This window comes from Cheilinus undulatus, linkage group 18, assembly GCF_018320785.1.
Source record: "Cheilinus undulatus linkage group 18, ASM1832078v1, whole genome shotgun sequence".
Taxonomy (NCBI): domain Eukaryota; kingdom Metazoa; phylum Chordata; class Actinopteri; order Labriformes; family Labridae; genus Cheilinus; species Cheilinus undulatus.
In genome coordinates, this window is record NC_054882.1 from 4,106,544 (window position 1) to 4,130,653 (window position 24,110).

A 24,110-nucleotide genomic window follows, 5' to 3' on the forward strand; every position below is an offset into this window, starting at 1 on the left:
TGTAATGAAACGGGGTTAAAAGTGGCAAAAATAGAAGAAAGGTGGCAAAAATTGATGAGTGTCACAAAGGGGCTAAAACATGCATGAAAAGTGGTCAAAACAGGGGTAAAATCTTTCAAAAATTGTGTTAAAGAGGCAAAAGGGGGCAAAACGTATCAAAAAAGTGTTAAAAGTGTCAAAAATTGGTTATTTTTGGTGCTAAATGACAACTGGGGAGTGCACATTCTCTGTGATTTTAAGGGGTCTGGCCTATTCTGTTGTCAGGCCTGTCTCCTTGTGGCCTGCTGCTTTATAGATAATAGGGATAGATCTCACTGGTAATGCCTGAAATAATATAAACCATTTCTTTCATTTTTGTGTATTTGAAAGTCCGGCCCCCAGAGTTTCTGTTGAGACTAAATCCGGTCCTTGTGCAGATGTACTTGATGACCCCTGCCCTACTAGAATAGAGAAATGTGCAACACAGGGCACTCAAACGACCTACAATATAATCCCTAGAGCTGCTGAAGTGACACTGATGATCATGAGATGCTCCTCTGAATGGAAACCTTTAGCACAAACACAGGTTTAACAGCAGTTTTTCACCCATCTTTTCAGGAAAGTTTGTAATGACAAACCAGTTTGTTAGCACTGGTAGCTGAGGCAGCCCTGTTGAAAGCTACACTGGCATGTGTGGAATATAAATCTGTTATTTTGGCAGATTCCTCACAAACATAGCTTTCTTTGTTTTCTCTGTGCCCCTCCTTTTAGTCCTCTAGAATCCTGATTCATCCTCTTTTGCTCAGCGTTGCTGTGTAAACATGTGACTTCATTTCTGTCATCACTCGACCTTTTCACCCTCGCTTCCACAAGGGGATTGCAGAGAAAATATTTGTATAAAAACATAAACTTAGACCACTCCAAATGTTTCTGGCTCAATTCATAACCTTTCAAGTCAAAACAGTGATGAGAAAATAAGTGTTATTAGCATTTTTTCAGTGGAATAATGAGCCATACTGAGGGCTCCACATGGTGCACAGTTGGGCAGCCCTTCTGGCATTTGCCCAGATTCCAGATGGCCAGGTCGTCACTGCTTTTAGGGAAGCAGATAAAACATTGATACAGTAACATAATAGGGCTGTTTTCAGATCTGCCTTTGTCCTGTACTCCGGCCTCCTGATGGCCATCCTCCAGGCCTGCCCCAGGTTTCCTCCAAGCTGACCCCTCTATGATGCACACAATCGCCCCCAGCATCTGGGTCAGCACATCGGGTCCTGAGCTAGAAAGCGTGCCAGGTGCCTGTAACCATCTCCTGACCTTTCCCATCACTGCTCTCTGAGCATGTCTGCGTTAGACACATGGTCTTACCAGTGGTACACAAAGGTGCGCTGGAAAGAAGTTTTCATAAAGGGGTCCAGGTGGCACCTCTGGCCATCAGGCAACGTCTAGGCCTCACAGGAGACTAGTAAGACCAGCAGGACCAAAGACAGAAAGACTCTGACTTTCATCTGCATGCTCAGATACCAAGAACTGTCTTGCTCAAAATGGATAAATAAATTAGTTAAAAGTGGCAAAAAATAGTCAAAAGGCAGTAAAAATGTGGCAAAAAATGAGTGAAAAGTGACTACAATTGGCAAAAAGCAGCAAAGAGTGGCAAAAATGGGAAAAATTTTGAAAAAAAAGTGACATTCAATGGCAAAAGGCAGCTTAAACAGGCAAAAAGTTGCAAAAATTGGCAAACAAGAGTAAAAATTGCAAGCATCAAAAAGCTGGTTAAAGGGCAAAAACTGGTAAAAAAAGGGCAAAATGGTATAAAAATGACAAAAATGGGTGAAAAGTGCCAAAAAGAAGTGACAAAAAATGGCTTTAAAAGCAGTAAAAACAGATTAAAAGATGCAAAAAAGTGGAAAAACTCAAATAAAAGCAATGGAAACATACAGACAAAAAAATAAAGGTTGACAAATTAAGCCAACTGCAGAAGTTGGGCATACAAACTGTTCAATTTAACTTGCAATGGATAATTTCTGAGGTCAAAGTTTACCTTTTTAAGGTTTTTTGGTGGAAAAATATTTAGAATAAAGACATGAAAGAGCCACAAATCATCACAAAAGAGCCACGCGTTGAGTATCACTGCCTTAGAGTCAGCTTGTTAAAACTGAAATCTTTCAGCTATCTGTTTAGGTTACTGATCTCTCTCTTTACCTTGATTTGGAAAGGATAGTGGATGGGGTAGAAAATCAGGGAGAGAGGAATGAGAGAAGAAGCTGCACATCAGATTAGAACCTGTGGCATTCAGCCTCTGTATATACTAGTAGAGAGTGATCATTGGACAGAGACTGAGTGATGCTACTCTTCTGGAACAGGACTAGACCACCCTTATCTCTGTATTACAAGATACAGTTTGGTAGAACTGGGTGGTATCCAAAAATCCAAGCTGGTCTTGAAGCTCTGAACTGTATGCAGGTGCAGCTACTAATCAGGCTCAGCCTCCAACAGCCTTTCACAGATATCTCCTGAAAGTTTTAAACCAAAGAAATAACCCAGAAATAAAACAGGAATGACCTGAACAGTCGGAGCTTGTTGGCATTGAGGTGATCTGAGGTGCAATCCTATCAGCCATCTCCTATTAATGTGCATAAATCAATCCTTTAAAATGAAAATGAGTTGAAAAAACCAAGCTCACCTCCATACACCGTCAGGTCAGGTATGGGAGCTTTCGCAGGTTCGGCACTTTGCCAGTCTTGGCGCTGCTCCGTCTCCTGATGGCCATTGTGCAGCTCCAGGCCGTTGCCAGGCATCCTCCCAGCTGGCCCTTCCATATGTTGTGGGCAAACTTTCTGCTTATGTTGGGTGCTCATAAATTCTGACCTTTTTAACATGTGACTTCTGCAGACAGCCTCCTAGTTAACACAGAAGAGCAGAAATAGACCTGCATAGACTTTTAACTGGACTTGTGTTCCTGGATTTACAGAAAAGGTTTCAAGGTGATGCTTGAGTGCCAAAGTTGCTGAAAGTGTCATTTTGCGGTGGACAGTTGATTGTCAGGGTGATCGGTATTAACAAAAGCTGTAGAGAAATGTTGGATCATTTTCATGGAAGCAGAAATAAATATTTTAAAGTTGTGCCACTCAGGAATGATTATTTTCTCCTGTTCCACAGAACTACATTCTAGCCGACGAGCTGCGCCGGGAGCTGCCTCCAGACCAGGCGGAGTACTGCATAGCCCGCATGGCGCCCTACACCGGCCCGGACGCCGTGCCCGGAGCCCTCGACTACATGTCATTCTCCACCGCTCTGTACGGAGAAAGCGACCTGTGAACTCTCTGTCAGTCGTCCTGACCCGGGACCACCAGCCTACCTGCTCTGATCACCGCCACGTCCTCCGCCCGCCCACCCCGCCCGCCCGCCACCACACTCCTGTCCTACTATGCTCATTTTTTGTACGTCTCTGGCCTTATCTTTTTGTCATTACCCTCCGTCTCCTCCTCCCCCTCCTCCTCCCTGCTCCCTCACACTCTGTCTTCGTTGTATTTGCTTCCCACGCAATGCAGCAGCTCTCCAGGTTTACAAAGAGGGAGAGAGAAATGTTTGTTTCTGTTTTTATTTTCTTGTTGTCATTGTTTTTCTTCATAAAATGAATAAAGTTAACATATTTTATTATACTGAACAAAAAAGGTATTTTTCTTCACCTGATTGAAAATAAGAGACGAAAAATTGTAATAAAGGAAAATTGCTATACTCTCTCTTCCTTTTCTCTGTTTGCTGCAGAAATGTTTCATTGGATTCTCTTAGACAGCTTTTTGGCTGACTCTGACCCAAAGTACCTTATCATGGCAGGTTCTTTTTTATTCCACTGTATATTTCTATACTTAAAGTTGCTGACAATGGATCTGCTGCAGCCCAAGCAAATAACATGAGAAAAAGTGCTGTATATTCAGGAAGAACGTGTGCAAAGTTCATGCAAAGTTCAAAGCATTGCATCAGAGAAGAACCACTGCAAATGTCGTTAAAAAAAAACTTGCTGCAGAAAACCAAAACACTCCATATTAAAGTGCATGGACTTAAATGCAATGTCATTACAATCCCTATTGGTGTAATGGTTGGGCAGGTGCACACTTCTGTACATACAAGGTATTTTTGCCTGGATATGAGTCATGGAATCCACAGTTTGTTTCCATTGCAGAGTTCACAGAGGGTTTCAGTAGTGCGAGTTTGACCATTAAAGCTGCTGTCCTCTAAAACAGTGGTTCTCAACCTTAGGGTCGGGACCCCATTTGGGGTCGCGGGACTCTAAGATGGGGTCACCAGATGCCTTTAAAAAAAAAATTGTTTTTTTAAATTACACTGTTGCCACTTTGCACCAATTTTACCAAATTTTAATCACTTCATCACTTTATAACACAGATTTGGCCAATTTTAGCACATTTTTGCCACTTGAAACCCACTTGTGTCAATTTTATACACTTTCCACCACTTTTTTCTGCCTGTTTTTGTCACTTCTAAACCAATTCTTGCCATTTTCTGCCTATTGTTGCCCCATTATTGCCCCTATTAACCACTTTTTATACCCCTTTTTGCCCAATTTACCACAGTCAACCCAATTTTGCCGATTTAATTTAATTTCTCATCCCAGTCCACCTAATTTGCCCCAATTTTTTGCACTTAAAAGCCATTTCAACCACTTTTTAATCCCCTTTTACTACTTTTTGTGCCCGTTTTTGCCAATTTAATCAATTTTTGGTTATTTTTTTGCCACTTTTAACCCATTTATGTTCTTTAAAAATCCAATTTCAACACCTTTTTTACAATTTCTTGCCATTATTATCTAATTTAAGCAATTTTCACCCATTTTAGTTATGTTTTTTAACAAAAGTTCTTTTTAAGAAGGCTATTTACTACACATGAATAGAAAGAGATATTTGTTTTTCCTTGGTAAAAGTGGTTATTATTTAGGTCAAATATGAAATATGGTTTTCACAGCTTAACTTCAGAATGGATCATGATTTTCCTGACCTCCATGGGCCCCCAGTTTGGCTGGGTCCCAGAAACCTTTCCCCTTATCCCTCTTTATGGGTGGCCTTGTCTGCACATGTCTGTTCTTGAATGTTCATGGCTGTGTTCAACCACCTTCAGGTACAGTGGGGGTCCCGGTCTCTGGCGCCTTTATTCTGGGGGAGCGGGCTGAAAAGGTTGAGAACCCCTGCTCTTAAATAACAAAATCTGTAGCACAATGTCAGTGTTACTGTTCCTCCATTGCACAACGCTGAAGCTAGTGTGAATTCTCTGTCCTTTTGCGCCCCCATGTGGTGACATCCTTGAAAATGCCTTTTTGGACACCTGAGACCCACTAATGGTATTTTATTTGTCAAAGCAAACAACCCCAATGCATTTTCTCCACCCAGACAACAATGGATAAAGTCTTCAGCAGCTGCACGATGAAGGCAGACTATAAATCAGTCCAAGAATGGAAGGAAAGAGATGGACATCATCAGGATTGAGGGTAAAGGGAAGATTAAGACGCCAGAAAGCAGCAAGGGAAGGTGACAATCGAGAGAGAAGGTAGACATATGGTGGCCTAAAAGTGCAAAAAAAAAAAGAAGTCAATTTTACAAAGCTTGAAACAATTTTAATTCAACCAAAACATTTCAAGATTTCATAAAACAAATGTACACGAGCAAAACACTTTCCCAAATGACAAAATAGAAATTTAAAATGTAAATTTAAAGTTTTAAGTGTCTTTGTTAAGATTTCAAATTTGTTTCATGAAATGTAAAAATATTTTTTAAGTGTTTCAGACGTTGTAATTTTGTTTCACATTATGAAAAATTGTTTAATTGAATAGAATTATTTTTGAATTGGACTTTTAGTAAATTGTTTTATAAAATCTGACTTTGTTTTGTCATTTCATCAAGTCTTTGCCCTTTTAAATAACTTTTTTTGAAATATTCAAATGTTTTGGTGAGAGTAAATTTGTTCCAAATTTTTTAAAAGTGTTTCAGACTTTTAAATTTTATTTTGTCCTTCCAGGCCACCGTTTATAAATAATAATAACAATAAAAGATAAGATAGTAAAATACGGTGGAAGAAAGAAAATCTAGAGATTCCTCATTGTTTCTCAGTGTTGTGTGAATGTCCTGAATATTCCTCACATCTTAATTTGTTTATCAAAATAGTCAAGAAAGAAAAACTGTATTTTTTTGCAATGTAATTTTGGACAGGAATGCAAAAAGTAGGCAAAAAACAACTAAAAACAATCTATGAGGAAGGCTGTCGTCTGATTTTCCAGGTGGTAATCAGGCCATGGCTCCGCCCTCACACCTAAATCAGATGTACATGTCGGATCATTCACCTGACAGGTGATACACCTTAATGTTGTTTGGCACCCGCCATAGAATAACTCGAAGATTCGGGAAGGGTCTGGCTGCTGATTCGAACTACGCCACAGTCAACAAACAGGTATTTTTCTGGAAAATTATGATTAAGATCTTAAAATGCATCAACAGATTAGCGTGTGGGGGGGTGGGAGGTAAATCTAAAGATATTTGCAGCGTTTTCCGGTCGGCTGGGATGTTTATTTTAAAGGAAAAATGCACATATCAACGTAAAAACCATCAATAATGAGTGCAGCGATGCCTGAGAAAAAAAAACTGGTTATATTGAAAATGATGGGGGAAAAAAGCATTCACAGTGTCACTTCAAAGTGTTATTTTCGTACCAAACTCAAAACAGATCAGATTTTATACTTCTATCGTCGAAGATGACACCAGGGGGAACATTGTCGTCGTTGCTACAGCTGCACGGACAATTTAAGGTGACGGACCTGTGCCAGTGCCGGAAATCCGCTCCATCAGTGACCTGTGTTTTTACAGTGAAATGGACCTGTAGCTGTCAACAACCGTCATGTTTAACTTTAGGGCGCTGCAGAAAAACAAGACGGTGAAATATGGAGTCCCTATGCTCGTGAGTAACTTTAATTATTTTACTGTTTACTGATTTCACCGCAGGAGAGTCAAAAGGTTAGTTAGCTAGTTAGCATTTGAATGCTATCTAACTGTCTGCAGACTTGAGGTCAGACTGTGAAGTTTTTCTGTTGTTGAAGTGTACGATATGAACTTCTCTGTTTCTAATTATTTAGTCTATATAGCAGGAACTATTAATTACGCCTAATTAATTCCCTGTTTAGATTAGGGACACGCTGTTCTTTCTCTCCAGCTATTCAGATCTGGCTTTGAGTTAAACGAGTTGGTTTAATGTTGATAATTAGAAGTACAGAGCAGGAAGTAACAGAGGAACGGGTGTGTATTATTCACATTAATTACCAGCTCTGTCTATCTATTTATCTATCTATCTATCTATCTATCTATCTATCTATGTATCTAGATAGATAGATAGATAGATAGATAGATAGATAGATAGATAGATAGAAACTTAAAACATAAAGTAAGGCAGTTTGTGTTTGGTACATTATTTCTTTGTTGTAACAATTCTTCTTGGTAATAAATCTTATACCGTTAGAAAGCCTGTTTATCACCCTTTTAAATGATGCCACATTTGTAAGGATCATGCATTTGTGGGATGAGCAGCAGAGCTGAGTATGTGGGTTGTGGCCATGAAAAATGTGCCAGATCTTCTCTGCCAATGCCAAACAGCTGATTCTGCCGTTGACTCTTGTTGGGTGTTTGGTGGATTGGATGATTGAAGTTTGAAGAAACAAGACATACTGACAATTTAACAGTTTATTCATTTAACAAACAGGAGCCTCAGTAGTGTGTGGAAGAACCATACACAGCCACAACAGCCTGGCTCCTCCTCCTCATGCTGGTCACCAGCCTGGTCACACACTGCTGTGGGATGGCATCCCATTCTTCAACCAGCATTTGTCGCAAGTCAGCCAACGTGGTTGTGTTGGTCACTCTGGCACGAACAGCACGCCCAAGCTGATCCCACAAGTGGTCAGTGGGGTTAAAGGTCAGGACTGCTGGCAGGACATCCCATCCTCTCCACTCCCAAATTCTGGAGGTAGTCTCTGATAAACCCCGCTCTGTGGGGGCGAGTGTTGTCATCTTGGAGGATAGAGTTCTTGCTGACGGTGAGAAAGCAGTATTCTTGAGGATGTTGTCTTCTTGGTATGCCCACTTCCTGGCCTGTCTCTGACATTCCCCGTTACATGGAACTTGGCCTTCAGTTTGGAGATGGTACTAGGGTTCACTCCAAACAATGCCGCAACTTGGTTTTGCGGAACACCAGCTTGAAGTTGCCCAACCGACGGGCCCTATCCAGATCAGCCAAACATGGCATGCCTATTCTTGAAGCAGACATCTACTGACCACTGTAGCAGGGCCCATGCTCACAGATGCTGCTAATAAGGCACCTGATTGGCAGCACCAGGGGGTACCAGAAGCTCAAAACAAGACTCAATAGCAACAGCAAAATCAGCTGTTTGGCATTGGCAGAGAAGATTTGGTACATTTTTCATGGGCGCAACCCACATACTCAGCTCTGCTGCTCATCCCACAAATGCATAATCCTTACAAATGTGGCATCATTTAAAAGGGGAATAAACAGGCTTTCCAACAGTATAAGATTTATTACCAAAAAGCATTGTTACAACAAAGAAATAATCTACCAAACACAAATTGCCTTACTTTTTGTTTTAAGTTTTTTATCTATCTATCTATCTATCTATCTATCTATCTATATATGTATATATATATCTATCTATCTATCTATATATGTATATATATAATTTTTTTTTTTAACCAATGAGGGGTCTTAAATTTTAGAAAGCACTTTGATGATGACATGTTCTTATCCGCTTTTCATTTTGTAGCTAATCTTATATGATTCTAAGCGTCTTCCTCCACAAAATAATAATTCTCCAGAATTCAGGGATCAGTGTTGGATGTCCCAAATTCCCTGGTAGAGGACCCGTGATCCCTCTCTTATTTTATCAGACTCACTGTAATTAAAAACACTCTGCACTGTTGGAAAGTACTAATCAAGTTTTAGGGCTACCAGGTTGCTCAATTAAAATCTATGCAGCATGCCCTTTTTTTTTTTTACCAGTTTTTCCCTGACAGAGAAATAATTAGTCTGCTTTTAAATAGTTAATGTATTTGGAATCAGCTGTAAAAATGTGTTGTGATAAAAAAAATCAGTATAAATGACATGAGACCTCTTTCATTTAACCCCCACTCATCTTAACTTCTACACAGAAGTTTGTGTATTATTATGAAGTAGAGGCATTTAATGTGCAAGAAAAGATCAAATTTTGTTATTTTTTGCCTGATTCCATTTGATATTTCTTAAACAGTCCATTAAATCAAAAATGAGTCACTTGTGTTATACTGACAAATCTCACATGGCTATAATTTTCTACCATTTACTGAGCAAAAAGTGGTATTAATTTTTCAGTTCAGTTTTTAAAAAGTCATAAAATGTGATTTTTAAGAGCGTGTTGGAACCCTGGGTGTAATTCAGAGCAACAGAACTGTGAACTGTGGCAACATCAGTTGGTATAAAAAGATTGAGAGAAGTTTATTGGGGAAAAAAGCCCCCCCGATTTATTTCTTGTCTGACAAATTTGAAAAAGATGTTGAAAAAGTCGATCTCCTGTTGACTGACCACATGCTCTCTCTGAATGTTTCAGTTACTCATAGTTGGAGGTTCCTTTGGACTGCGAGAGTTTACACAGATTCGTTATGATGCCCAGAGGATCAAGAGAAAGGTTTGTAGAGAACAAACTCTTAAAAGGACGGTCACATCTCAAAAGTAACCTGTAATTCTCACATTCCACCTTCAAAGGAAGCCCTTCAACAGTCCCCTCTGTTCAGCCTTTAGACTACGGCTCCCCCCGGTGGTTAGACAAATAGTTGCATGTAAGAGTAATGATTTGCTGTGTGAGGACAGTATAAAAAAAGCTCTCCTATGGAGATGTTTCCATGTGCTCTGTGCTTGATTCAGGCTTATTTATTGTATTTTGAAGGACGTTGGATGATATAATTTGTCTCTCCACCACTGCGGGCACACAGCTCTGACAGGCATGTCAAACCCATTTGAATGAGTCAGTACAAGTGAGAACAAGCTCCAATAATTCACGAAATGACAGAGCCGATTCATTAAAGTGACAGAGGACCAGCCCGTTATTAGCAGCCGTTGTATTGTAACGAGCTGGCTGTGAGACGAGTCGCTGTTTTGTGCTATTTTACTCCGCTGAACGTCGGCTGGGTGGGAGCCAGATGGCCGGGGCGTCTTTTCTTATTAATGTCTGTGCGAGGCGGCACTAGACTGTGGATGACAAAGTTGGAGAGGAGGCATGGAGCCCCTGGCAGCCGGCCCTCACAGCTGCCCCCTCCCATCACTAGTGGCCCTCGTCTGGGCTGCTCTCCTCTTAGACCCCCGAGGAGTAAAGACTCAGCTCTGCTCTGCATGCAGATATGATTTAATGTGCACAGGATTTAACCCTCCTGTGGTTGGAACGATGCTGTCATGATACCAGAATTTTAAACTTCTCCATGATACAAGTTAAAAGTTAAATTACAACTCCAGTTCCAAAAAAGTTGGCACATATGGCTTCTTATTTGCATGATTCAACTTTAACTGTCGTTTGTGCACTCATGTCAGCCAGCCGTGTTGACAGATGGGGATTTCAGGAAGTGTTCCTGAGCCCATGCAATTATTTTCAGTGCAGAATCATGCCTGCATTCTGTTTTTATTTACATTTTACACAGTGTCCCAACTTTTTTGAGTCTTGGTTTAGTATGCACCAACTATTAGGTCATTTTTTTGTATTTAATTGCACAGTGTGTAAGAGTTTGCTCCCACTTTTTATGGAATCATTCCTCTCTTTGTCATTTGTCTTTTTAAAGGCATGCAGGTTTTTTAATAGAAGTTTTGGCACATTTCAGTGCTGTTGTTCCTCAGAATAATGAAGCACATAATGTAAAAAAATTTTTTTGCGTTGTTTCACGTTTTTTTCTCCCCATTTTCACCCACTTAATTTACCTTTTGTCATTAAATACCACTTTTCCACTGGTTTTTGCCCATTTTAGCCACTTCTTTTTGCCACTTTTATCCTATTTCTGCCCTTTTTCACCTTTTTTCACCTTTTTTTTCATCCATTTCAGCTACCTTTTGCCATTAAATACCACCTGTTTCCTATTTTGCCCATTTTTGCCACTTTTCACTCATTTTTTGCCACTTTTGGACCATTTTTATGCTACCTGTACCTAATTTTTTTGTCACTTCTTACCCATTTTTGCTACTTTCTGACCCTTATCTTCCCTATTTTCACCCATTTTTGTTGCTTTTTGACCATTTTTGCCACCTTTAACTTATTGGTATTGCTACTTAAAGCTGTTTTTGTCACTTTCCCCCAATTAGATTGTGGCTCTTGCAAATGTATTTTTCAACAATTTGGCTCTTTGGTTGAGTAACACTGCTCCAAACCAACCTGAAGAACCCAACTTTTCCTGTTTTACCCCCAAATAACCCCGCTTAATTTAGCCAAAACGTCACCAGTTTTAGTAAAAAGAAAATTATAGGTCAGAGGTTTTTTAAGGAGAAGGAGCGGAGTCCGATGGAACTCCCTGGTTTCTGCAGCTCAAATTGATTTTGCCTGAGAATTGGAGTGAAATGAATCCCATTCTGAATCATTACTTTTAATGAGTTCTAATATTTCATGGAAATAATCCCGCTGTTACCCGGATGACTGATGACTTTCATAATTCTGTGATTGATTTTTAATTAGGCCTGCATCACCACAGCAAATAAATAATCCATAGGATATTCTGCAGCCCTCAGACCTGGGAATAAACAAGCAGAGTAATTAGTTTGGAGCTGCTGTAGAGGTGTTGTTCACTTCTTTAAGGCTCAAACAGACCTGGACAGGAGGACTAAAGGTCCTCAGGCTCATCTCTGTCTGCAGCTACATTTGATATTTGGAGAGAAGAATGCTAATTGGATAACACTGAGATAGTGGCTCTGAAGGCGATGCTCTAGTTTAGACTTTGACCCTTTATGCTTCCTCACCTGACAGCAGAACCTGAGGTATTAAACTTTAGGGTTGCCCCCCCATCTATCCGCCTGGTCCATTCTTGTGAATGTGATATCTTAAGAATGCTACGAGGGATTTTCTTCAAACGTCGCTCAAATGTCTCTTAGATTTAAGGAAGAGCTGTTCAGATTTTGGAGGGAAAATGTCAGGGTCATTATCCCCTTCTTATAAGACGTTTATGGCTAAATCAAAAATCACTCCTTCCCTTCCTGTTTAGCCCTTCTCCTAGATTTTGTGTGTGTAAGTTTAGGCCAGGGGTTCTTTCAGCCTGTGACCCCCCCCAAAAATGGTGCCAGAGACCGGGGACCCCCACTGTACCTGAAGGTGGTTGATCATCTGCAGACAAGATCACCCATAAGGGGCGAGAAATGGGAGGGCCTCCTGGCACCCAACCAAACAGGGGGCCCATGGAGGTCAGCAAAATCCTGATCCATTATAAAGTTAAGCTGTGATATCCATATTTTATAATTAACCTCTTATCAAAGATACTAATAACTTTTTAAATCATGTATGTAGTAAATAGCCTTCTTAGAAATGTAAATCCCGTTTGTTATTAAAAAAATAATTCAATTGGGTTAAAAATGGCAAAAACAAAAAAAAAAAACCTGGTGGAAAAAGTGGTGAAATTGGATTTTAAAAGTAGCAGACATGAGTTAGAAGTGGCATCAATTACATAAAAATCGCAAAAATATCATTGGCAAAAATGGGTTAAAGCTGAAAAAATGGGCATGAATAGTGGTAAAAGGGAGTTCAAAAGTGGCTGAAATGGCTTTAAATTGGCAATAATGTGTGGAAATTTGGTGAAAAAATGGAATTGAATTAAAAAATTGATATAAACTGGCAAAAAAGTGTTAACCAAGAGAGAGAAAATAGGCAGATATAGGCAAAAATGGTTAAACTAGCAAAAATTGGCATATTAGATAGTGAAATGTGGGTAAAATGGGACTAATTGGGTGTGATAATTGGTAAAAAGGGGTTAATAGTGCAATAATGGGTCAACAGAGGCAAGAATTGGTTTAGAAGAGGCAAAAAAAAGTGGCGGAAAAGGTTTAAAATGGACAAAAAATGGAGTTAAATGGCAAAAATGTGTTAAAATTGATGAAAATGGGTTAAAATTGGTGTAAAGTAGTAATAGTGTAATTTTAAAAAATATCTGATTTTTTTTTTTAGGGAATCTGGAGACCCCCTCACAGTGTCTCACAACCCCCAAGGGGGTCTGGCCCCTAAGGTTTAGAACCACTGGTCTCGGAAATCTAATGTCATAATTTAATGTTTGTTTTAAAGCATTATTAAGATCCATTTAATTTCAAACAAGCCTATTTCATAGAAGATTCAGCACTAACCCTTCAAACATTGTCTTTCGGAGCTAGGAGGCTCTAGAAAATGAACGGTGGGGTAAAAGCTAGAACGGGGAACCATCTAAGTCCTTCATCTTGAACCACCACCACACTTTTCTGTCCAACATTTGTTTACTTTGTGGAGCATATAACCTCAATGCAGTCATTGTAGTTTTCACATTATTCAAGGTTAAATAGTAACACTGTCACATTACACTGTTTTTGAGGTTTCAGTATTTTTGGAGCACAGCTCATTAAATGTACAAAAGTCAGGAAGATGATGTATTACTACAGCACCGTGCAGAGCCTTTAGACATGTGTGGTCTGAGACACTGGGAAAGGGTCTTCAGATGCCTTGAAAAAAACTAAGAACACTTCTGAAGTACACTGTTGCCACTCTACACCAATTTTGCCAATTTTAACACATATTTGGAACTCTAAACCCATTTTATTTTTGTCAATTTTAAACCTTTTCCAACACTTTTTCTGCCTGATTTTGCCACTTTTGCAACTCTCTGCCTATTGTTGGCTCTGTTGACACATTATTGCCACTACTAACCCCTTTTACCACTTTTTAAGCCACACTTCACAATTTGATATGCCCATTTTGCCAGTTTATGACTATTTCTTCCTCAGCTAACCCTTTTTTTTGCCAGTTTATATGAATTTTCATTCCATTTCACCTAATTTCCACCTATCTTTGCCACTTTTGAATCCCCCTTTACCACTTAATATGCCCATTTTTGCCACTTTAACCTATTTTTGCCATTTTTTGGTAATGTTTTGCCACTTTATCTAACTTTTGGCATTACTAATCTATTTCTGCTACTTTTAAAATCTAATTTCACCACCTTTCCCACCATTTTTTGCCATTATTAACCCATTTTAGCTATTATAAATGTATTTTGATTCTGTTTAAAAAAAAAAAAAGGATTTACATTTTAAGAGGGCTACTTACTACAAAAATGAATTAAAATGTATTTCTTTGATAAGAGTGGTTATGATTCAGGTTAAATATAAAATACCACGGCTTAACTTTACAATGGACCATGGTTTTGCTGGCCCCCAGTTTGGCTGGGCCCCAGAAAGCTCCCCCATGCTCCCCCCTTACGTGTGGCCTTGTCTGCACGTGACTATCCTTAAATGTGCATGGCTGTGTTCAGCCACCTTCAGGTACAGTCTGGGTCCCCGGTCTCTGGCACATTTATTTTGGGGGTTCCGTCCTGGTAGGTGAAGGGTTGCCACGAGCCTCTGGTCTAGCTGTGGGTGTCCAGAGGGCCTAAAAACTCCCGGTTGTCTCTGGGCGTATCACCAGGGGACAAACGATGCCATCAAGCTTGACTCTGCTGCCCACCCTCCAGTCTGTCTTTATGTATTTTATTATGATGGCCAGTTTGTCTCCCAGAAACTTCCTAACAGTAATTTATGTTTTCTGCTCTCTCTCTCTCTCAGCTGGATCCATCACTGGAGGCCAAAGTGGACAAAGCAAGGCAGTCAGTCATTTTGGAGGAGGAGTACGAGGTGAGATGGAAATAACCAAGAACAGCTGTTTGAACAGTCATGACAAACAATATGTGCTCTTACAAAGCATTTTATCAGACATCCTCCTTATAAAAGGTGAAAATAGGAGCTGTAGATGTATGCAAGTACCAAAGTTTGTTTATTTTTAGATCTTACAGGGTAAAGCTGGGCTGTTCAAATGTTTGCTTGATTTTAAAGCTTGGGTCAAATAGTATTTTGACAAATGTAGCCTGATAACTTTCAGTGAATAAAAAATCTTTCGCAAAAAAACTCTACTTCTCCACTGAGCTGAGTTTTTTTACAGTGAAATGAGAGATTAAGGAGCAGAGGTGGGCTTACTTTACATCACTGTGGCTGCAGAGATGCTGACTCGGATTAACTAAGTAGTGTTACTCAACCCTGCTCAACCAAAGAGCCATATGGTTAAAAACAAATACCTTTGCAAGAGCCACAATCTAAGTGGGGAAAAGTGGCAAAAACAGCTTGATGTGCAATAACAATACGTTAAGGGTGGCAAAAATGGTCAAAAAGCAACAAAAATGGGCGAAAATGGGGAAGAAAAGGGTCAGAAAGTAACAAAAATGGGTGAGAATTGACAAAAAATGAGTTCCAGGTGGCAAAAAATGGTCCAAAAGTGGCAAAGAAATGAGTGAAATGTGACTAAAATGGGCACAAAGCAGTCAATAGTGGCAAAAATGGGGAAAAAAGAGGAAACAAGTGGTATTTAATGGCTATAGGTAGCTTCAATGGTGAAAAAAATTGTGAAAAAGGGCAAAAAAGTGGCAAAAGGAAGTGGCTAAAATGGGCTAAAACTAGGGAAAAGGTGGTATTTAATGACAGAAGGTAAATTAAATGGGTGAAAATGGGGAGGAAAAACTGAAAAAGGGCAAAAATGGGATAAAAGTGGTTAAAAAAAGGGTTCAAAGTTGCAAAAAAGTGTCATAAATAGGAGAAAAGTAGGAAAAAAGTAGAATTTTATTTCAAAAGGGAAGAAATGGGCAAGAAAGTAGAAAAAAATAAAACATTTAATGGCAAAGGGTAGCTTAAATGGGCAAAATGGGATAAAAGCGGCAAAAATTTAAAAAAAGTGGCAAAAATGGGCAAAAAGTAGTATTTGATAGCAAAAGGTAGCTTAAATGTATGAAAATTGGCAAAATGGTGAAAAAGGACAAAAAAGTTTCCCTTTTTAAGGTTTTCAGGGTGAATTATATTTAAAATCGATTAATGAAAGAGCCACAAATCATCACAAAAGAGCCACATGTTGAGTATCGCTGAACTAAAGTGTGCTGAAAGAGACAGTAAAGCATGGAGTCACTCGAGATTAGAAAACAAGTCAACGCTCTAATGATGGATCTTAGCTGTGATTAATGCACCCTAACAGCTCTGTTTGGGGTGATACAGTCCTGCTGAAAGTACTGGATGTGTGATCACAGACATTTTGAGACGTTCCCCCTGGAGTGCAGCTGAAATTAAATGCCAGGCTGTCAGTTTAAGAAGTGACAGGAAGGGTCAGACTCACCTTAGACACGTTTCGTGCGAGGACGTGAAACATGTACAACTGGACCATCCGTAAATCTGCTCAGGAGAAGAAAGCTGACAGCTTAATGCTCGCCTCCTCTCACCTGTGTGACACAGCAGATGGTCTGAATTTTAACATCTGGATGTTTCAGAGTGAATCAAACAAACCCAGAGAGGGAATCTTAAATTAACTTTGAAATAATGGAGTCAGAGAATCCAGCTCTGCATGCACATCCTGTTTATGCTTTTTTTTTCTAACTTTGCCTCGTGTTTTCTGTCCTCTGCAGAAAATGAAGGCGGTGAATTTGGAGGACTGGAAGAACATCCGCGGCCCTCGTCCCTGGGAGGACTCGAGGGAGTACCAGGAGCAGCAGCGGTCCAGGCAGAAACAAAAAGAGTCAAACTAAAGGACGGGAGGCTGAACGGACTGAATACACTCAGAGCAGAAGGACAGAATGGACAGGACTGGGCCGAGTCTGTGACAAAGGCACCCAACGTCTGCTGATATGTGGATGTCAGAGCATGGACACGACTTGTTTTGTTATTTGTGTTGGCCCTAATAGGAAATCCCAGTCATTCAGCACCTGGGCTTTATTTTTGGATATTTCTGAGCCTACATGACTGATTTGTGCAAAAGCTTCTGAGCTGCTCTCACAGATCACTTTCTTCATTAAAGTGAGGAACTAAAAACTAACTGCATATTAAATCGCAATTTTGGAAAAACAATCAAAATTAGATCATTTCCCCTAACTGTAACTGCTTTACTGGATTTTGTTGAAACCCTATTTATCTATGTTTACTGAATAATTTTAGCTGATATCTGATATATAAATGCTGGGAGAACTTCAGTGCCCTCCTAATTCACATGAGAAAGTGGTCCAAATCAGCTCTGAATAGATAAATTTCAGTGTTTTATGCTGTGAAAAAAATGTTGATCTGAGTCAAAAGATCAGATTCACGTCACATGATCAGCAGTGTAAAAGCAGCCCAGAGTCTGACAGTGTTGTCACAATACCAGGATTTTAAACTTTGATATGATACTACGAGATTCAGACAGTAATGATACATGCTTTTACAACAAAGCTATAAATGTAAACATCCAAGGAACCAAATATTGGCAGATTTCTTAGTAATAACTAGAATTTGTAAGTAAACTCCTGTCTCATTATTTGTGCAATAAAGGCTCCTCAGACTACACATTGTTTTTGGTCGTTCACGACGGCTTCATGCTAGATTAGACTCTTTTTCCATCTTGGCTGACAGCCCGGCCACACAACCGCTGACGTCACCACTGTCACCACGGCTGTACAAGGTCACAGGATGTTAGGGGGCGGGGTCAAAGAGTGTCGGATCACTTATCAGCAGAAGCGCTCCATGTGAATCATGATTAATCACAGCATTTTTAAATAGTTTAAGTATATTTTTATGTTTTTAAAAGTATTTTAAAGGTTGTTATTGCCAAGTGGTATATTTTTATTCCTTTAATTCTACGTCCAGCACATTAAAGTGCTGATCCGAGTCCTGATCGATACCACTATCGATGTTCTCTATAGTTTGGTGGAAAGACAAAATCAGGGCAAATATTTAAACTACAAGTGGTCTTAGCTGAGTAGTGCTTGAGTTAAAAAGCTGTGATTCAGTCTGTCACATCTATTGTATATCCCTCAAATATGTAAGGGTTAATGCCCGACAAGGTGTCCAATTATCAGGGATTAATGGATGACATGGAGGCCTGAACCGTCCTCTGCTGCGTGTCAGACGGTTGCCTCCGCAAAGTCCATTAATCCCTGATAATTGGACACCTTGTCGGGCATTAACTCACTTACATGGTCAATTGCCAATGAAAATAATTAATAAAACTACTAATTTATAATTTCATACGTTTTGTCAAAATAGAAAGTTTTACTAAAACAGCATTTTCTTTACTTCCTTTCAGATTTTGTCACGGTTGTACCCCCTTTCAAGGGTTAGGATTAATTTATTTAACCATTAGAAATTCATCCACAATGTCATGTATAAAATGATCCGAGTATCAGAATGATCCTGATTGTGTTTTCTCTATAAAGGAGTCACTCGTTGCTTCCTCCTCCTCCTCCTCTCAGGAGTTTGTAATAAATCAAAAGACCAGCAGATGGCACTCTTGCGTCCTTCTCTTCACCGTTCTCCACAGAGAGAGAGAGAGAGAGAAAGTATCCATCACTGTATGCTTCTATTCCTAAATAAATTATGTCCCATTGATCCAAATTGTTACTTTTATGTTGTTTTTCTCCAAAGCTTGTCGCAGATGTGTTGAGTCTTTGTTTACAACAGTGCTGCATTGATTTACAAGTCCAAAGTCTAAAAGTATAAATAAGACATCAGTGCAGCCTTTCCTCAGGCTTCATGGGACTCGACAGTAATCTGTTTCTCTGACAGTTATTACTTTGCAATGCGTAGGATATATTACATTTGTAATGGGAGCAGTATTACCTTTTCCTCTCCTAGAGCATGATTTCTGCTGCCAGTCGTCTGTAATGTTTGTGTGACTGACAGCTGATGTATGTTCGGCTCCACCTCGCCCACTTTAGGAAACAGGATGTCGTGAGTATTCTCCAGACGTCTGGATGAAAATATCCCAGGATGCATTTCCTATAATCACAGATTTTATGGTCATGATGTTTGAGCCACTTTAAGATTCAGGATCTGGGATTTATGGGACACGAACAAGCGGCTCTTAAAGGTTTTACTGATCTAAATTTAAATCTGTGGCTGTTTTTGAACATCAGACGGAGCTGAAAGCCAAACAAAACGATGGAGTGATTCAGCATAAGATAGAAAATATAGATTAGGACTAAATGTTGGTAAAAGTGTCTGCTGTGTGCTTCTGTTTCTGCTGCTGGAGGTCAGTCACACCTCTGGATGCTCCATCGCTCACCTTTAGGCTGTTTCTGATCAGAAAATCAAAACTAAGACGAGGACGCTGCAGTTTGTAGATAAAGGAGGGTAGAGATAATGACTGATCTCCACTTTGACTTTTGCATCCTGTAAGTTTATCTACAGTGGTAAAAGAATCTTCAAAGGAGAGTCGCTGAGCTAAAACCCAGCCTCTTTATAATCCAAGGACCAATGACTCTCATTAAGTCTTAGATCTGTTTTCTGGGCTTAGGGGTAGGGATGGCGGGGGGGGGGGCATGCATCAAAGGTGCCACAGTTCAGACTTGAGCCTGGGCTGCCTACCTACGTGGTCCATGACCTAACTACTGGGCCATCTGAGCGCCCCTGAATGACTCATCAAAAAAAGATTATTATCTTTCCCCTTTAAGTCTGCTGCTCTCTGATTGGCCAGCTTTCAGGAAGACTGTAAGCATGGCTGAGAACTAGAGCTGTGTCCCAATCTAGGAGATGCATCCTTCTGATGGCACATTCAAAGACTAGCTGACCTACTGTGACTAGTTTTCAGTTGGGCAGGCTTTAAATCCACCGATGTCTGATTGTCAAGGAACAAAAAAACTCAGACTGAGGACTTTAACTACATGTTAAAGACAAAATGAATAAACAGCACAAAAATACACATTTTTGACCTTTTTGCCCATTTTTTTACCCACTGTTTTGACACTTTTAATACATTCCTGCTGTTTCAACCCTTTTACCAGTATCTTGCTACTTTGAAATAATAAGTTGTAACTCTTTTTGCTGATTTTGCCACTTTTGTTTACCATTTTGACCACCTCTTTTTGGCACTTTTTAAAAACAATTTTTGCCACTTCTTTTTGTCATTTTTGTAATTTTTTTTCTACATTTTTGACACTTCTTTTTGCCGCTTTTTTGATTACCATTTTTGCCACTTCTCTCTGTCACAGGGACCTCTGAGAGTCTTAAACAGGTCAAAAGGACCTCTATGCACTGAAACATTGAGTTATGGTGCTAGATTGTGCATTGTGTGATTGTTGCAGTGCTAAAATTCTGCGTATTGCACCTTTAAGGCAGATGGCTTCATTAGTAGAGCTCTGTATGGGTGGTTTTCACCAGCCTGATTCCTCTGTTTTGCAGTGTAAAGGTTGAAATGGTGCCGTTGAATCACTTCCCCTCCTTAAATGTCCCTCCCATCAGACGGCCTTTCTGCAGCATGTATGTTTGCTGAACCGTCCGTTACCTCTCTAATTGTGCAGAGCCGTTGCACCTCACATCGTCTCCCTATCGCTCACTTGAAATGAACCGTGTTATGAACGGCCAGAGAAGCGCTGAAGCAGGAGATCCGTTATTATGAAGATGCAGCACGGGCGTAGTGGTCCGAGGCCGATGTGGGTCAGCGCGGGTGGATGTGCTATCGTAGGCAGGCTGTCAGGATGCATGATGACTCCGAGCCCTAATCCGAGGAAGACCTGCCCACTTCACGCGCTGTTTAATTTTTGATTTGAAAATGCAAGAAAACGCCATCAAATATTCATCGGACATGGCTGAGAAAAGAGGAAATCAAATTCAATATTTACAGCAGCCTTCTACGAGCAGGAGAACTAATGAGGGCTGAGAAACTAGAACCATGTAGCTGGTTAAGATCCAAGGCCTGAGACTAACTGTTACTGTTCCAGGGGCCCTGCAGGCACTAGGGCCCCTTTAACATGAAGACTCTACTAATGTGCATCCCTGTGAATGTATTTGTCTGAGTCCTGATGGGAAATCCTCTGCAGCAGGAGCGCTCAGTCCTTTTTGGCCCCTGATGAGTGAAAACATCCCCCCTCCAAACCCACTCAGACACTCCAGATGATGATTAATTATGACCATTTTATTCCACAAAAAGACATTTTTCAACAAGATTACAGATCGTTCAGTTACTGCAATGAAATATTGAGATCAGTAAATGGACCAGGGATCCCCCAGTAAGTCCTCACATCAGGTTTAGAGGCTGATGGCCCCGCACTAAATGGATTTAAGCCCATTTCAGGTCAGATTTTGCTCCCTCAGTAAACATGGAGACGTAGCCTGATTTAAGGCTTGACATGAAGCAGGGGTGTCAGACTCAATCACAGCAGGGGCCGGATTCTGAATTTGGGTCTAACCTGAGAGACTAACAGGGTCAATATTTAACCACTGAGCATCAACATAAAGGATTTAGAGATTAAAAGGTCAACATGGTAAGTTAAAAACTCAAAATCTGAGATAAAAAGTGAAACTTATAAGTTTAAAATGTAAAAACATGACATGACTCTAAATTGCCCGTAGGTGTGACTATGAGTGTGCCTGGTTGTCCGTCTCTATATGTCAGCCCTGGGATTGGCTGGCGACCAGTTCAGGGCTTGTCCCGCCTCTCGCCCGATGACAGCTGGGATAGGCTCCAGCCCCCCCCACGACCCAGAACGGAATAAGTGGTATAGAAAATGGATGGATACAAAAGGACTCGCTGAAATCAATGAAAATGACAGAAAACTTCAAAAACATTCAAACAAATTCCCTGAAATGCCCCTATTTTTTCTCTGAGGACAACACCCCCAAATTCCTCATCAAATTCCTGAAAATTTTTCTCAAATTTCACTGAAAACACCAAAACAAAAATAAATAAATAAATAAATAAATAAAATACAATAAATAAATAAAATAAAAAATCTGATAAAAATCCCCAAATTACAAATATGTTTCCTGAGTTTGCATGAAATATGCAAACCAATTTTGCAAATGCCCAATAAATAAATAAAAATAAATAAAAGCAAATTCCCAGCAAAATCACCAAAGAAAATTTCCAAACTAAACTAACATATCCCTGGAATTTCCATGAAAAAACTGTAATATTGTAATATGAAAATTGCCAAGCAAATTCCCTAAAATATTCACATAAATTCTCAAATGTTTGCGAGAGAAGTCCTGACATTTTTAAAAGCAATTCTTCCCAGTATTTCTAGTGAATTATTGAAATTATTTTGAACATTTTAATAGCAGAAATTATTACTTTGCTGCAGGACAGCTGAAAAGAAATGTCCTCAGGGACTCAGGAGAATATCGAAAATTAAATCTGAATTGCTGTAATAAAGGTAATGATTATTTTTTTAAATGTCATTCTTGTTTTGAAAAGAAAAATGTGCAAAAATAAAGAAAATTAGGAATTTTTGCAAACCAATCTAGAAAAGAATGACACCCAAATGTTACACGAGAGAGAGCAGAACATCAAATATTTTGTTGTTTTGCTAGAAAAGATATTGTGCGCTTTTTTTTCTAAGGGTCTTTTTAGATCCTAGTCTGTCACTGGTGTCATGGTTTCACATTTTTTAAAACCTTCCAGCATAATAAAGATAAACTGAGACAAATAATTTTGTTTGTGGTTTATAAGAAAGCCCAGAGATGCAGATGTGTCTGTGTGCATTTTTCTGATTCTCTTTTCTCAGAAAGGAAACGAGGCCAGCGAGAGCCTCAACCTTCACTGCCCCTTCTGACTCACCGAGATGGCCCCTGTGCTCATTCCCTCTCTCTCTCCCGTCCTCTCTCGCTCTCTCGTTTCATTCCTATAAATAGACAGACGTTTGGCAGCTGAGGGGTAGTCCACGCAGAACAAATGCCCCCCCTGGCTGTTTCACTTCATTCTCCACATAATGAGGCAGACGGAGCGCGCTCAGATCGCCACCGTCACTTCCTCCTTTCCCCTGGCTGGACACAGGCGAGGGGCCACACATCATCAGGAGACGTTGATGTCTGTGGCCCCTCAGAGAAGCTGGCCCCCTCTGTCTGTCCTCCTCTCTTTCATGGAGCATCACAAGGAGGATGAGGAGATGAGCGCTGACTCCACAGCCTTACACTCCTCCTTCTTCGCCTTGGTCGTCTGTCTCTGATGTCACAGAGTCCGTGCGGGTATCCCTCTCTCACCCATCCTCCCCTGCTCATATATTCCAGACCAGTGAACCTGTGAATGCTCAGCTGCAGCAGGGACGCTCTGCAGAGACGGAGCGCTCCTACATGTGTGCTAATAGTCCTCTCTGTTGATTTCTCTGAGCTCAGAGTCCGTTCAGTCAGTGTGAGAGCTGAGCAGCATGTGCAGCCCCCTCTCTGTATATTTGTGGACTGTCAGGGTTTTATATGAGGGGCTTTATTAGCACACAGTGGTCAGGGCTGTGTAGTATTATGTGGAAAATAATCAGCCCTGCTTAGCAGAAAGAGTGTGTGCATACAAGTCCTGCATGAGAATAGGCAATGTGCAACAATAAGATCATAAATGCAGAAATATTTCAGTGAATATTTGCTGTAATGCTCAGTTTTATGTCTTTTAACAATAGCTGTGCTTGCAAAATCTTCCATTTATCTTGGGGTATGTGAGGGGCAGGGGCCAAAATAATAGATAGGCACCTGCTGTATGTTACAGGGCACCAGTGTGCAAAAAGCTGTGACTTATAGATAAACAGTTTAAATTCCTCTTAAATATTAAAATGGAAAAAGGAAAATTCTGAACTATTCAGCTCTTTATTTTGCAAAATAAACAAAAGTAAAGTTCTATATGTCAAATTTCACCAACTAGAGGGCACTCCGTCACATTTTAGCCACTGAGAGGAGACCTTAGCAAGTACATTATCACATTAAAATAACGAAAGCTGGCACTTTACCACATATTGTCCAATAGAAGGCACTCTGAAGGGTACTTAATATAAACTATATTGCCAAAACTATTCACTCACCCATCCAAATAATTGAAATCAGGTGTTCCAATCACTTCCATGTCCACAGGTGTATAAAATCAAGCACCT

The 24,110-nt window shown here is 40.1% G+C and overlaps 2 protein-coding genes across 5 annotated transcripts in view; both read left to right on the forward strand.

The window, feature by feature from the left end:
• actn1 (actinin, alpha 1) overlaps positions 1 to 3,717 on the forward strand; it is a 103,187-nt gene extending 99,470 nt beyond the window's left edge. For both annotated transcript variants that reach the window (XM_041812578.1, XM_041812579.1), the window contains exon 21: positions 3,139 to 3,717. In XM_041812578.1, coding sequence (XP_041668512.1) covers positions 3,139 to 3,297 — 159 coding nt within the window. In that variant the 3' untranslated portion in view covers positions 3,298 to 3,717. The remainder of the gene's footprint in view (positions 1 to 3,138) is intronic.
• Positions 3,718 to 6,301: 2,584 nt separating this feature from the next.
• slc8a3 (solute carrier family 8 member 3) overlaps positions 6,302 to 24,110 on the forward strand; it is a 240,700-nt gene continuing 222,891 nt past the window's right edge. For 2 of the 3 annotated variants that reach the window (XM_041812574.1, XM_041812577.1), the window contains exon 1: positions 6,308 to 6,435. The gene's annotated coding sequence lies outside the window, so the exon portion shown is untranslated. Of the gene's footprint in view, positions 6,436 to 16,697; positions 16,833 to 24,110 lie in introns of those variants that run through there. The other variant, XR_005993291.1, reaches the window with a different exon arrangement.